Source organism: Callithrix jacchus, chromosome 6, assembly GCF_049354715.1.
Source record: "Callithrix jacchus isolate 240 chromosome 6, calJac240_pri, whole genome shotgun sequence".
NCBI classification, from domain to species: domain Eukaryota; kingdom Metazoa; phylum Chordata; class Mammalia; order Primates; family Cebidae; genus Callithrix; species Callithrix jacchus.
The window spans coordinates 36816560-36832418 of NC_133507.1; the positions used below are offsets into that span (position 1 = coordinate 36816560).

Below are 15859 nucleotides of genomic sequence, written 5' to 3' on the forward strand. Positions count from 1 at the left end.
ATCTGTACAAAAATTAATTCAAAATGGGCAGGAGTTTGAGACCAACCTGGGTAACATGATGAAACCCTGTCTCTACAAAAAAACACAAAAATTAGCCAGGTGTTGTGGTGGGCACCTGTAGATCCAGCTACTTTGGAGGCTGAAGTGGGAGGATAGCTTGAGCCTGGAGGCAGAGGTTACAGTGAGCCAAGATTGTGCCACTGTACTCCACCCTGGTTGGCTGTATATAACATTTTTTCAATGGCAAAAGTTTTATCTTTTTAAACATGTTACAGATGTGTGTGTATATATACATATATATAAAAACATATACACATATAACGTATACATATATATGTATGTATAAACATATACATATTATAGATGCAAGCAATAACCTGGAAGGATCTCCAGAGAAACACGCTGAGTGACAAAAGCCCACCCCAGGCTGCATTTTATATAATTTCATGTATATAACATTTGTGCAATGGCAACATCCTAGAAATGGAGAACAGATTAGAGGTTTCCGGGGTTAAGCAGGTCTGGGGGCAGGTATGAGGGAGGGGACGTGGCTAAAGGAGGCTCCAGAAGGAATCCTGGGGGTAAGATGTTTCTACTGGGGGAAATGGGTGAAGAGTACATGGTGATCTTTCTGTATTGTTCCTTAACGATTGCATGGAAATCGACAACAATCTGAAAACAAAAAGTTTAATTTAAAATGTTGGGAGTAAGGGTGGCCAGCCTGCCTGGCCTCTGACAACGTGGGCCTGCTTGGTCAGATGTGGCCTGTTGTCCTGAGATTGGCAGCACAGGGCCTGGTCCCTAGCAGGCCTCCGGCTTCCCAGCAGCAGAGCTGCCTCTCCAGCTCCCTGCCCCCTGCTCACTGCCCTGCTCTCTGTGGCCTCATTCTCTATTCCTGGGGCTGGCTGTCTTCTCCCACTTTCTCAAGCCTGGGTTTCCAGCCCTTTTTATGGTGGCCCAGGAACCCAGATGAGGGTGGGGCGAGGGAGCAGTGCTGCTGATCCATCGATCCTGGATTGCAACTCAAGCAGTAGCCTCTTACTGGCCAGGGAATCGAGGCAAAGCCAGGGTTTTTTTTCCCTCCAAAAGCAAACTGCCTCACAACCCAAACTCATATAATTTGACGTAATTGAAGTGGAATGTCAAATCCTGGTTGAGAGCAGGGCTGACCCTTCGTTTGGCTCCCGTCTCCTGCATATGAAGTGCTTTTTGATTTTTCCAGACATTCAATAATGTATACAAATTCTCTGGCCAATACAGGCTGCAGTGTCCCTAATTGGAAGACACTGGAAGATCTCAGTAACCCCAGGGAGGGCCCAGTAGGAACATGTGATCCTGGTTGTGGGCTGCAGGCCTGTGTGGGGACACTGTGGGCACGAGTGGGCTGGGTGGGGTGGGGGGTGGGGCAGCACCTGTATCTGTAGCCCCGCAGGACTTTCTGGATGTGGAGGGCTGCTCTATCCAGCCCCTGGCTTCTCTGTACCTCCAGCAGAGTGTCCTGATGATCCTGGAACGGGAGAGACACTGTCACCGGGCTGCCCACCCTCACTCCATAGCCCCTGCCTGGGGCTAGGGCTCTGTCTCCCAAAGGTAGCATTTCTCAGACTTCTCCCAGGCGGGCAGGCCAGAGAAGGGGACCCTCAAAGTGACCTTGATGTGGCTCAGAGACAGGAGCTGCAACTAGACCTCCCAGCCCAATCCAAGAACTTCTTACGTTAGCTCTTTCTTCTTGCTAATTCAATCTGGCATCCTTCATTTCTGCTCTGAAGAATTCAAGAGGGGTCACAAAATTTTCCTGAAGTTGTGTTTTATTTCCCAAAATTATGTGACATTTGCATTCAACTGTGTAAGAGCCCCATGCTTGTTTCAATATAAAAATGTTTCCTTCAATAATAGTGGGGGACTTTAATATCCCACTGTCAGTATCCGACAGATTATAGAGACAGAAAATTAACAAAGATATTTAGGACTTGAACTCAGCTCTGGATCAAGTGGACCTGAGAGATATCTACAGAACTCTCCACCCCAAAACAATTCTTCTTGGTCCACATGGTGCTTACTCTAAAACTGATCATATAACTGGAAGTAAAACAGTCCTCAGTAAATGCAAAATAACTGAAGTCATAACAAGCAGTCTCTCAGACCACAGTGCCATCAAATTAGAACTCAAGATTAAGAAACTCACTCAAAACCACACAACTACATGGAAATTGACCAACCTGCTCCTGAATGACTCCTGGGTAAATAATGAAATCAGGAAGTTCTTTGAAACCAATTGGAATAAAGAGACAACATACCAGAATCTCTGGGACACAGCTAACGCAGTGTTAAGAGGGAAAGTTATAGCACTAAATGCCCATATCGGAAAGCTTGAAAGATCTCAAATCGACACCCTGACATCACAACCAAAATAACTAGAGCACCAAGAGCAAACAAACTTCAAAACTAGCATAAGACAAGAAATAACCAAGATCAGAGCAGAACTGGAGACAGAGATACAAAAAGCTCTTCAAAAAGTCATTGAATCCAGGGACTGCTTTTCTGAAAAAATTAATGAAATAGATAGACCACTAGCTAGACTAAAAAAGAAGAAAAGACAGAAGAATCCAACAGACACAATAAAAAAATGATAAAGGGGATATCACTACTGACCTCACAGAAATACAAACAACCATCAGAGAATACTATAAACACCTCTACGCAAATAAACTGGAAAATCTAGAAGAAGTGGATAAATTCCTGGACACATACACCCTCCCAAGACTGAGCCAGGAAGAAGTTGAATCCCTGCATAGACCAATAACAAGTTCTGAAATTGAGGTAATAATAAACAGCCCACCAACCAAAAAAAGCCCAGGACCAGATGGATTTACAGCTGAATTCTACCAGAAGTACAAAGAGGAGCTCATACCCTTTCTTTTGAAACTATTCCAAACAATTGAAAAGGAGGGACTCCTCCCTAACTCATTCTATGAGGCTGGCATCATCCTGATACCAACACCTGGCAGAGATGTAACAAAAAAAGAAAACTTCAGGCTGATATTCCCGATGAACATCGATGCAAAAATTCCCAATAAAATACTGGCAAACTGAATACAGCAGCATATCAAAAACTTATACACCATGATCAAGTTGGCTTTATCCCCAGGACGCAAGGCTGGTTCAACATACACAAATCAATAAACATAATTCATCACAAATCTAAAGACAAAAACCACATGATTACCCAATAGATGCAGAAAAGGCCTTTGATAAAATTCAACATCCCTTTATGTTAACAACTCTCAATAAACTAGATATTGAAGGAACATACCTCAAATAGTAAGAGCCATTTAGGACTAACCCACAGTGCCCTGAGATGGTCCCTCTGCTGGCCTTGCTTCCTCAACTAAATTGGAAGCCACTCTGCCTCTTCCTGTCCATCTCAGCCTCTGAGCCCCAGCACTGCCTGACTATCGCACAGCCAGATGGACAGACAGAGCTACTGGAGGGCTGGGGCCAGGAGGTCCCTCTGAGGACACATGAGGGCAGGTGGGCAGGCACTATGAGGGAAGAGGAAGGGGCAGCAGGGATGAGTTGGGGGCTTGGGCGAGCGGGCAAGGCGTCACCCGGTTCTACTCCTAGCTCTTCCTCTTCCCTCTCATTGCGCTGTCCTGTCGAGGCTTATGAGGCTACGGGACAGAGGTTCCCTCCCCAGTGGCTCTGACCCAAATTGCACTTCTGGAGGACACCGAAGCTTCCTCTGTGTGACTTTAGCTCCCTGTGCATTTGGGGGGAGGCAGGTGGTGGTGGTGGTGATGCTCACACCAGCTGCCCGCTAAGGATGAGTCACTTTGTGGGGAGTTGACACACCGCACCCTTCCACTAAAGCAGCAACCCTCCAAGCTCCAGAGAGGCTGGGCCTCCCCAACCTTATAGCCAGCAGGTTATGGCTCCCAGAATGATGGAAGCCAGGTCTCAGGATGCTGGCAGACTTCCCTGAGCTCCCGGGTTCTGCCCAGCGACTGGAAGGCGCCTCCTCTGCACCCTCGGGCCTTGCCCTAGGCGCCCCTCTGAGAAGTTCCTGGGCTTGCACAGGCTGGGCTGGCCTTCCCTAGTCCTCTCATCACCACCTCATTGTCCCCTAGTATGACCTTCTACAACCAGGGATGCCCTGAGGGTGGGCACCACGCTCTGAGCTGCTGCCCAGTGGCATGGGCGCAGGGTACATGGACCATGGACCCCAGGCCTGGTGCAAGAGCTGACCAGCCCACACGGAGCAGGAGTCCTGGTCGTCAGTTCCTCGGGGTCTCACCTTCAGGAAAATTTTGGTCTTCCCCACTTTCCAGTCTTTGTCAGTCTGCAGCCACATGTCAGTGATGCTCAGGGTCATCTGGCGGAACTTATCTCGCAGCTGCCAAGACCAAACGGGGATGTCAGTGGAGGTGGGGCAGAAGCCCCTCAGCAGGCTCTCTGGGGGTGGGTGTCTCCCTCCTCCTTCCACAGGCTCCCCCATCACCCCATCAGGGGCTGCGCTTCCCCGACCCCACAGGCACAATGGGAACCTCGAATTGGGAGTGCGGTGAGAGGGGAACTCGGGGCCTGGGGCCTCCAAGTGCTGTGGGATGCTCGGCCCAGGCCAGACCCAGCCTCAGGGTGCCTGGGGGTTCCAGGCAGGACAAGAAGAACCTTAGGACCCAGTAGCTTTCTGGCCACACCTCGGCTCCCTGACAGGGCAGGAGAGAATGCATCTGCTGCACAACTACAGACATGTTCCAGAAGGAAGCACTGCAGCCACCAGCTCACGCAGACCCCAGGGAAAGCCCCCTCACTTCTGTGGCGCTGGGAGAGGGAGAGGGCAGGGCGGGAGGAAGAGAGAGAGAGAAAGGACCGGACTCATCCCAAGGCTGGGGCTGGGGAGGGCAGCGGGAGGGCCCCCTCGGTACTGGGGACTGGAGGTGCCCGAGGCGGAGGGGAAGACCGTGGATGGACGGAGTGGCCATCCCCGACGGCGCTGACCTGCATCCGCACGGCGCTGGGCAGCAGCACCCCGAACCTCTGTGAGAACTCCTGGAACGTGTAGCGGATCGGGAAACCAGACTTGCGGATGCGCACGGTCTCCATCATTCCTGAGTATCGAAGCTGCCGCAGGCACAGCTCCCGGTCGAACAGCTGTGGGTGGACGCGGGGCGCTGACCCAGCGCAAGCCCCCCTTTCCCGGCACTTCTCTGCAGGCACCCCCCCTTCCCCGCACCCCATCATCGGGCACAGGTTACATAGCCAGGGTCAGCGTGTCTACCCCCTCTCCCCGCCCGCCCCCACTGTCCTCCAGAGATGGAGGAACTAAACAAATGCGATTTCAGTAAGGCGACCTTTTTTTCCTTTGAGATGGAGTCTGGCTCTGTCTCCCAGGCTGGAGTGCAGTGGCGCAATCTTGGCTCACTGCACCCATTACCTCCCGAGTTGATGTGATTCTCCTGCCTCAGCCTCCCGAGTAGGTACGTGCGACCGTGCCTGGCTAATTTTTTGCACTTTTAGTAGAGACGGAGTTTCATTGTGTTGGCCAGGATGGTCTTGATCTCCTGACCTCGTGATCTGCCCCCCATTGGCCTCCCAAAGTGCTGAGATTACAGGCGTGAGCCACGGCTTCCAGCTAAGGCTACATTTTGAAGACAGTAGTGCAAGTAGCTGAAAAACCCGTAAAGTGTTGTCAAAGAGGTGAGTCGATAGCTTGGAAACTGCGGCACCCACAGAAACACAATACTCCTATCACTCTCAACTACCTGAAGCACTGTGAATGTAAACATCCTCTGCACACACCCAGTTTAAGTGCTTTTTTTTTAAATTAAATTTTTTTTTTTTGAGACAGAGTCTTGCTCTGTCGGGCAGGCTGGAGTGCTGTGGTGCGATCTTGGCTCACTGCAACCTTCGCCTCCCAGGTTCAAGCGATTCTCCTGCCTCAGCCTCCCAGGTAGCTGGGATTACACGCGTGTTCCACCATGCCCAGCTAATTTTTATATTTTTAGTTAGAGATGGAGTTTCACCATGTTAGCCAGGATGGTCCTGAACTCCTGCACTCAAATGATCCACCTGCCTTGCCCTCCCAAAGTGCTGGGATTACAGGCCTGAGCTGCCGTGCCCAGCCCAGTTTAAAACGTTTTTAAGCACCCCTTGCCTGCATAGGTCAGGGTGGAAAGCAGCCCTGGAGGCACTTGCAGCTTCATGGTGCCTCCCCCACAATAGTGAAATGAAACAGTAAATCTACTTAGAGGCAGAAAATATCCTCACTCCCTGGAGGTGGAGGTCAGAGTGAGACCTGGAGGGCGCCTTGGCCCCAGGGAGCTGAGCCGTCTTTTGCTTGGTGGCAAGCGCGGCCTGCAGAGAAATGGCCTGATGTCCTTCCCTGGGGTGTCAGGCTTCAGCAGGGGCCCCAAGACTCCGCTATGGCTTGGATTCCAGAGAGCCCCCCTCCACCTACAAGCCAGGAGTCTCTGACAGACCCTGGGAAATGCCCTCTGATTGGGCAAGCCCATCTCCAGTCACTGTTACCCGACCTGCGGGCCACAGTGCCAACTGCTGGTGGGGTCCGGGCCACACTTCGCTTAGCCTTGGGTAAGTGTTCAGCTGCATTTCACTGACGATTTCCTATGGACCTGACTTTTCGCACTGAATCTTTACAACCATCCTACCTGGGGGTAGGGGTGATTGGCTCCAACTTAAAGATGAGGTGCCTGAGGTGTAGGGTCGCACTTCTCAGGGCCTGAGCCTGGGTTTGAACCCTGAGCCTGTCTGAGCTTCCCCGACACACCACACAGTAGGGCAGCTGCCACCGATGAGAGATGTCCCAGCCAGAGGCACTCTCAACCCTGAGCTGCAGCTTCAGCCCTGCCTGCCTGTTCTGCAGCTCCCAAGGTAGGCAGTAGGTATGAGCCAAGGGTCTCTGAAGGCACAGCTACTCCTCCCAGCAGTTAAGGAACAAGATAGGTAATCTCACATCTGCCTATTGTGCCTACAAGGAAGATACAAACTAGATTTCATAAGGCAAGCCTCACTTTATTTTTTAGAGACAGGGCCTTCTCTGTCACCTAGGCTGGAGTGCAGTGATATGATCATAGCTCACTGCAGCCTCAACCTCCTGGGCTCAAGTGATCCTTCTCCCTCAGCCTCTTGAGTAGCTGAGACTACAGGCACACACTACCATGCCTAGCTAAATTTTGTACTTTTAGTTTTTTTTGCAGAGATAGGGTCTTGCTATGTTGCCCAGGCTGGCTTCAAGCAATCCTCCTGCCTCAGCTTCCCAAAGTGCTGGGGTTACAGGAGTGAGCTACTGCACCCAGATCAAACCCAATTTCACATAGTTTTTTTTTTTTTTTTTTCCAAAAAGGCATTTAATTTCACGTAATTATTCCCTTATGAATTGTTTCCTGAACGATTTTATATCGTTTCAGCTGATGTCTCCTAGTTTGGGGAATCTCTGCATTTGCAGCCTCTGGGTGGGACTCCCCAGCCCTTGGAGCAGGGACTCCCATGGGGTGAGGAGTGGGCTCTTACCCCCTCACCATCTCAAATCAGATAAAGCTTGCTCTCTGCAGGGCTTGAGGAAAGGAGTGGTGTCAGCCTCTGGAGTCCTATTACTGGTTGCTGCCTTTGTCGAGTGTGGTTTACACATGGGACATGTGCTGCAAACCTCATGTCCAACCCTCAGTGCATTCCTGCAGGTGGGAGCAAGTCTGGCTTTACAGAAGAGAAAACTGAGGCTCACAGCAGGGAAGAGCCAGGCCAAGCACACACAGAAGATGTGTGGCGGGGCTAAGGGGACAGAGGTCTGGGCAATCCAAAGCCCTGCAGGTCACTGACCTTCACATGACCTAGACTGGTAGCTTTACCGCAGTGTACTTATCTGTAAGGTAGGGGCAGTAACAGCTCTTACACTAGCCAGGCCCTGGTAGAAGGAGTGACCGCAACCCTAGAGGCCATCAGCCTCATCGTCCTCCCTCCTTTGCTGTGTCCCAGCCTCCTGTCATTACCAGCGGCTTCTTATACTCATTGGGTTTGATGCAGCGGATGAAGTAAGGCTGGCAGTTGGTCAGAATTTTCATTAGCTGGTCCAGAGACTGTTTGAACTGGCCTGCCAAGGTGGAGGGCCGCTTGGTTGAGTCTGCAGACTGTGGATAGAAGCACAGAGCACAAGTGGGCCTCAGGAGCCATGTCCTGGGACAGCTGCCCCCATGGCCCAATAAGGGCTGCTGCCATGGTCCTGCAGGTGGGGTGGGGCATCCACCTATCCAAGAACCCACCCACCCATCCATCCACCCAGCCATCCACACACCCACACACCCATCCATCCACCCAGGCATCCACACGCCTACACACCCATCCATCTATCCATCCACCCACTCACCCATCCATCCATCCATCCATCCATCCTCCCACCCATTCACTCATCCATTCACCCATCCACCCACCCAGCCATCCACTCACCCATCCACATAGCTACCCACCTATCCATCCACCCACTCACCCATCTGCCCATCCACCCACTCACCCATCCATCAATCCATCCTCCCACCCATTCACTAATCCATTCACCCATCCACCCACCCAGCCATCCACTCACCCATCCACATAGCTACCCACCTATCCATCCACCCACTCACCCATCCGCCCATCCACTCACCCACCCATCCACCCACCCACCACCCATCCACCCACTCACCCATCCATCTACCCTCCCACCCACCCATCTACCCACTCACCCATCTATCTGCCCACCCACCCATTCACCCATCCATTTGCCCATCCACCCACCCATCCATCCATCCACTCACCCATCCACATAGCCACCCACCCATCCATCTATCCATCCACCCACTCACACATCCACCCAACCATCCACCCACCTATTCACCCATCCACTATCCACCCATCCATCCACCCACCCACCACCCATCTACCCATTCACCCCTTTACACACTCACCCACCCGTTCACCTATCCATTTACTCATCCACTCACCCACCCATCCATCCACTCACTCACCCACCATCCATCCATCCATCCATCCATCCATCCATCCATCCATCCATCCATCCATTGCAGGTTTATCAAGTGTTTACTAAATGCTGGGTACCCAGAAGTGAGTAAAATGGTCTTTCCTGTACATGTCTGTCTGGCCCTGTTGCCCTCAGGGGTGAGAGACCAAGGAGGGTGCCTGGGAGCCCACCTTGAAGAGATGGTTTCCTGCCTTTGCCTGGCGGATGGTATGGCCCAGCTTGGTCTCTGCTAACTCCAGGTTGAATATTTCCCTCAGAAACTTGTTTTTGGAGGAGTATACCAAGGTGAGGATATCCGTGCTCAGCACGTCTCGGTTCTTCTCCAGGAAGCCTGTGGGGACACAGGGTCCATCCAGCATCCCAGCTCAGCCATCACTGCCCACCCGTGGGGAAGAAGAGGGCAGTGTGGGGGAACACCAGATGCCTGGAGGAGCCCTCCCACAACAGTCCCACTAAGGCCATGCTCTCCACCCCTCTACCCAGGCATGGCAACCACCATCTACCCACACAAAGAAGTCCCTTCTCCAACCTAAAGTCTGTACCCCCCAACTTCCCATTCCCACTCCCAGCCCCTCATCTAAGCTGCCACCATCCTTCTGTCTCTGGGCAGGTCCTGCTAGGGCTAAGGCTCCTTCAGGCTGAAAGCTTCTGAAGCTTCCAGAAATAGGAGATGGGCAGTGTCATGGGCTAAATTGTGTCCCCTAAATTCATATTTTGGTGTCCTAACACCCTATATACATCAGACCATGACTGGGTGCAGACACAGGGCCTTTAAAGAGGGGATTAAAGTAAAATGAGGTCGTTAGGATGGGCCTAATCCAGTGTGACTAGTGTCATCATAAGAAAGGGAGACAAGGACATAGAAACACAGAGGGAAGGAAGGCCATGTGAGGACACAGGGAGAAGTCAGCCATCTGCATACAACGGAGAGACACCTTGGAAGGGCTCACACCTGCCAACACCTTTTCCTGGATGTCCAGCCTCTAGAACTCAGAAAATCCTTCCTGCCAACACCTTGTCCTGGACGTCCAGCCTCTAGAACTCTGACAATCCTTCCTGCCAACACCTGTCCTGGACGTCCAGCCTCTAGAACTCTGACAATCCTTCCTGCCAACACCTTGTCCTGGACGTCCAGCCTCTAGAACTCTGACAATCCTTCCTGCCAACACCTTGTCCTTTAAAGAGGGACATCTTTAAAGACATCCACCCTCTAGAACTCTGAGACAATCATTCCTGCCAACACCTTGTCCTGGACTTCCAGCTTCTAGAACTCAGACAATCCTTCCTGCCAACACCTTGTCCTGGACGTCCAGCCTCTAGAACTCTGACAATCCTTCCTGCCAACACCTTGTCCTGGACGTCCAGCCTCTAGAACTCTGACAATCCTTCCTGCCAACACCTTGTCCTTTAAAGAGGGACATCTTTAAAGACATCCACCCTCTAGAACTCTGAGACAATCCTTCCTGCCAACACCTTGTCCTGGACGTCCAGCCTCTAGAACTCAGACAATCCTTCCTGCCAACGCCTTGTCCTGGATGTCCAGCCTCTAGAACTCAGGCAATAATTTCTGTTGTTTAAGCCACTCAGTCTGTGGTGTTTGTTACTGCTGCCCTAGTTACTAATACAGGCGTGGCTCCAGGGGCTGAGAAAATTCCATGCCTCCCGTCCGGCCGTGGGTAAGAATGGCCTAGCCCTGCAGTAGGGACAGAATCACAGTGCAGAAGGCACTGAAGACCAGCTGCTCCTCAAAGCCACGCTCCATGAGTCCAGGAGCTGCACTGCTTGGTCTCTAAGGACCGACTCTCAAGGGCAGAACCCTGATTTTCCTCTTCCACTTTGCTCCCGTTAAGTCTCCCCAGCTTTTAGTGGTATACTCTGTGCACACCTGCTGTGGATCTGGGGAGGTAGAGTAATGGGTGGGAGCAGGAAGGGAGCCTGTTTCCCACCTCTTCCTGGAGGCGCCTGTGAGGGGAGCAGCACCAGGGGGGCTGCACCGGGTGCTGGGCGGGGAGTAGACACTCAGTGACACCCCGAGTCCCTGAGGCTCAAGCAGAGCGCCCCACCAGGGTCAGGGAGCTCCTTGATATTTTTGGGGTGGGGAGGGTTGAGACACTCCTGGGTTCAGTCTCCCAACAGGCAGAGTTAAGTGGAGCCAAGGTCATCAGCACAGCAGGGTATCCAAATAGAAAGAAGGCTTAGCTTTATAAATATTGCTAGAATCTTGCAACCAGAAAATCTAGAAAGAATCTACCTTAATCTTAGCATTATGTAAGTTTCCTATCATTTCAAAAACTGAAACTCAGCCTTGAATTGCCCCATGGAGGTTGGGGGATGGGCTCAGTATCTTCTTTGCATCCCAGGACCCTGCAGGTCCAATTGGCTCTGACCTCTCCCTTTTCCAAGAGCCCTAAGCCAGGATCCGGCAGGAACTATGAAGGAGCCACTGCATCTTTCCCTTCCTCCCTGGCCTTCCAATGCTTCACCTATTCTGAGCAAATGACCATACTCTACTCACAAGGATCATCCTAGATTTCTGCCCCTCATTTCTGCACACCAGATGCAGAGAGTGACCCTCTGGCCGCCCCGCTTTCCTGACCACAGCAGCACTCGGCCGCCCTTCTTTTTTTTCTTAGCACACCCATAGATTGACTAATCCAGGCCTTCACTTCTTCAATCAAAACCATACCCTCTCAACATATCTTAAAATTAAATGGGCGAAAGACCTAATGTAAAAGCTAACACGAAAATATTCTTAGAAGAAAACATAGGGACAAATCTTCATGACCTTGTATTTGACCCTGGACTCTTAAATGTGATGCAAGAAAAGAAAGGAAAATAAGTAAGTTGGACTTCTTAAAAATGAAAGCTTTTTGGGCCTCAAAGGACACCATCAAGCAGGTGAAAAGACAATCCACAGGGTGAGAAAATAATTTACGAATCACACATTAGGTACTTGTATCCAGAATACATAAAGAACTCTTACAACTCAACAATAAAAAGACAACCCAGCGAAAACACAGGCAGAGTGTTTAAATAGACATCCCCCCAAAAAGATGTGCAAATGGCCAGGAAGCACGTGAAAAGATGATCAACATCATTAGCCATTGGGGAATGCAGATGCAAATCACACTGAGACGTCAAACCCACTAGGGTAGCTATAATAAAAAAGACAGACAATAGATATGGCGGAACTGGAGCCCTCATACATTGCTGATGGGAATGTAAAATGGTACAGCCGCTGTGGAAAACAGTTTGGTGATTCCTCAAACAATTAAACATAGAGATGGAGTTACCATACAACACAGCAATTCTGCTGCTAGGTAGCTTCCCAGGAGAAATGAGGACATATGCCCACACGAACACCTGCACATGGGTGTTCATGGAAGTATGATTCATACTAGGCAAAAAGTGGAAAAAACCCAAATGCCCATCAACCGCTGATGAGATAAATAAATGTTCCAGATAATGGAGGGTTTTTTTGCAATAAAGAGACGCGAAGCACGGACACGTGCTACAACATAAATTAACCTTTAGAACGTGATGCTAAGTGACAGAAACCAGCCACAAAAGACCACATATTGAATGGTTCCATTTATGCAAAAATTCAGAATAGGCAAATCCATAGAGACAGAAAGTAGTTGTTGACCAGGGTTGGGGGAAATTGAGAGTGACTGCTAATGAGGGGTTTATTTGGGGGGTTGTGCAAAAGTTCTATAAAATGGTGGCAATCATTAATATACTCTGAATATACTACTGTCAAGTTGCACACTTAAAATAGGTGAATAACATGGTATGTGAATTACATGTCCGTAGAGTCATTACCAAAACAAAACGTGCCTGGCCGATTCCATTTTCTCTCTCCAGCAGAGGCCACACGACTCATCCCTGTGTTCCACTGCTAGAGCTGCAGAATAGCCTCATCCTCTGAGCCTCTCTCCCTGGTCTCCCTGGAACCCAGTCCAGATTTGGAAGGGGTGTGAGAGGAGCTGCACCCACCTTCTGCCTGGTAGTATACCTCGCCAGCAAAATGGGCAATGCCAAATCTGGCATCATGGATGTTCTTGGGTTGTAGGAAGGCCTTGTTGTTGGTGTGGACACTGTTCAGTTTTTGCAGCATGGTGAGATCTGTACCCTGGAAGAACCCAGACACCCTATGGGCTGAGGTCCCAGAGTCCAACCAGGGGAGGTCAGGCTCAGGGGCTTCCTCATGGAGGCAAAGAAATCTAGGCTCAGAATGATTGAGGGCCCCTGTGTGGACAGGAGGCTAATGCCCAGGGGTCAGTGACCTGTTGCAGGGAGTGAAGGTTGAGCTGGGAGCAGAGGCTGGGTCTGCTGCCCTCCACCACCAGCTCCTTTTTTTTTTTTTTTTGAGACGGAGTCTTGCTCTGTCGCCTAGGCTGGAGTACAGTGGCCAATCTTGGCTCATCGCAACCTCTGCCCCCCGGGTTCAAGTGATTCTCCTGCCTCCGCCTCCTGAGTAGCTGGGATTACAGGTGTGCCACCACACCTCGGTAATTTTTGTATTTTTAATAGAGACAGGGTTTCACCATGTTGATCAGGCTGGTCTTGAACTCTTGACCTCATGATCCACACACCTTGGCCTCCCAAAGTGCTGGGATTACAGGGGTGACACCACCACCAGCTCTTCTGCTCCACCCTCTTAATTATTGGACCTCAGCAGTCAGATAAATGGGCCTTGGAGAGAGAGGAGGGTCTGTCTGGTTAGGCCGGGGGTCTTCTGCTTATTCCTGGCAGAGGTTTCAGAGACTCTCAAACAAGAGCCACCCCCCCACCCCCCCCACACACAAATGGAGTTTTCCAGCCTCAAAGTGGAGACCCGTCACAGGGACTCCACCAGAAGGTCGGCGGGTCCGAACACACACCTTTGGGAAGCGGCTTTCTTCGTCCAGGAGGGAGATGACACTCATGGGCTTGAGGGCCAGCAGGTCCAGGGTGGGCCGATTGTCGGTGTAGTGGATATAGTCCCAGGAGATGTTCTCCGAGTGGTACTCCTCCTGCTCCATGGTGAACACGTGCTGCACAAAGAACTGCTGCAGGTGCTCATTGGCGAAGTTGATGCAAAGTTGCTCGAAGCTGTGGAGGCAAGGTCACTGCCCAGGGGTGGAGTGGGGCCAGCTGGGTCCCCACTACAGCAGGCTGAAGCCATAGGATCACAGCCATCTGCACACAGCTGCATACATATATGCCCGCAGATGCACAGCTCCTGTACACACAGACGCACACTCATTCCTGAACACCCTTTCTCCAGAGAGCCTCCACCACCATCACCTTCTCCACCCATGGCACAAAGACAAAGAGAAACGAGGAGGCTCAGCATATCATTAAGTCCTCACGCCCTCCAGGGTCCTTTGCTAGGCCTGCCGGACTGACACAGAAACAATTCTTCTGGTCTGAGTGCACAGCAGCAGCCCCATCCGTGAGCCTTGGTATTTAGACAAGCTTCCAAAGACCCAGCGTTGACTGCCGGGCCTCCTCCGCATCAATCAGGCATACACCCTACTGCCCCGGTTCCCAGATCTCCAACCTGATCTTCCCGCTGCGTTCCCTGCCTCGGGAAACGGTCCCTCCACCCACTACCCCCTGCTCAAGTCAGAAACCGAGAAGTCCTGCTTAACACCTCTCTGCCCATCCTCCCCCATTCTCATCAGTTGCCAAAGGCTGGCCCATGCTACTTCCAACACCGCACCTGAGCTGTTCACTTCTTTCCATTCCCACTGCTGCCATCTTGCCCAGGCCTTCACTGCTCACCTGGAGCACACCTGATGGTCTCCTAATGGCTCCGTCTGCTCCAGCCCTGTCTGGCAGGTCATTATCCATGCAGCCCCTAGAGGGCACTTTCAGATGTGCACTCTGGACCCTGCTCCAAATCCTCTGGGCTTCCTGCTGTTTTCAGGGGCCAGAGAGTGGCCCCAGTAGGAAGCCCTGCCCACCTCTCCAGCCTCACCTGGGGCCTCTCCTCCCACTCTGGACTTCCCATAGCGCTCTGAACGCACCGGTTCTTTGCTGCCCCCTAGCCTCCGTGCATCCGAGTCCCCCCTTTCCTCATGACTTGGTTTGTTCTGCTCATCTTTGGCTCTCTCTTAGGCAGCCTTTCCTCAGGATGGGTCGTCCATTCAGGCAAGACCTCACCATGGCTGAGACTGCTTGTTCAATGTCTGTTGATCCAGGAGGTCAGGGAGCAGGTGCGCTGCCTGAAGCTGCTCACTGATACTTGCAGAAGCTGTGCTGGGGAGGGACATGGTGCCAGCCCTCAGGCTGCAGCCCTGGCATAAACCCAGCTGGTGGCTTCACTTCAGCTGTCCTCCTTCCGGGAGGGGCTCCTATATACCTGGCCCAATGTTCCAGAATTGAGCCCTCATCTTCCTCCGAAGTGCCCAAAGTTGTGTGGTGAGCTCACCTGTCCCTCTCAAGGTCAGACGCCAATGATCCAAGTCACACTTGAGCTCTCTATGCCTTAGAGAGTGCACTGGGCTAAGTTCTGCCAGCCCTGACTCTCCCACCTGACCGCAGTGAGCAGGCCCCTGCCCTGAACCCCCAGCTGGCTTTGGGGGCTGAGATCCCAGTGTGCTTGTATGTGGAATGGCTTGTGGCTTGACAGTCCTGGCTGTCCAAGGAGGGCCTTCTAAATCACTCTCAGATCAGACCTCACTTGGAGACAAGCCATGGGCAGGGGCATGCAAGGTCAGGCTAGCCTCCTGGCTCCTCAGACAGGGCCCAGGGGCTTCCACTCCCTGGAACCAGCGGCCCAATCTCTGTCCCACCAAGCCCTTTCAATGAGCTCGCTCAGGTAAGCTAAACTGCAAAGCC

At 51.7% G+C, this 15859-nt stretch overlaps 1 protein-coding gene across 7 annotated transcripts in view; it reads right to left on the bottom strand.

The window, feature by feature from the left end:
• Nucleotides 1-15859, bottom strand: part of MYO7B (myosin VIIB) — a 91051-nt gene that overhangs the window by 33938 nt on the left and 41254 nt on the right. For all 7 annotated transcript variants that reach the window (XR_013518821.1, XR_004744522.3, XR_013518822.1 and 4 more), the window contains 7 exons: nt 13915-14125; nt 13028-13163; nt 9202-9362; nt 8007-8144; nt 4999-5151; nt 4295-4393; nt 1413-1507 (listed from right to left, as the gene is read on the bottom strand). Coding sequence is in view for 4 of the 7 variants with exons in the window: in XM_035304143.3 (XP_035160034.1) it covers nt 1413-1507; nt 4295-4393; nt 4999-5151; nt 8007-8144; nt 9202-9362; nt 13028-13163; nt 13915-14125 (993 nt within the window). In the remaining 3 variants the exon portion in view is untranslated. The remainder of the gene's footprint in view (nt 1-1412; nt 1508-4294; nt 4394-4998; nt 5152-8006; nt 8145-9201; nt 9363-13027; nt 13164-13914; nt 14126-15859) is intronic.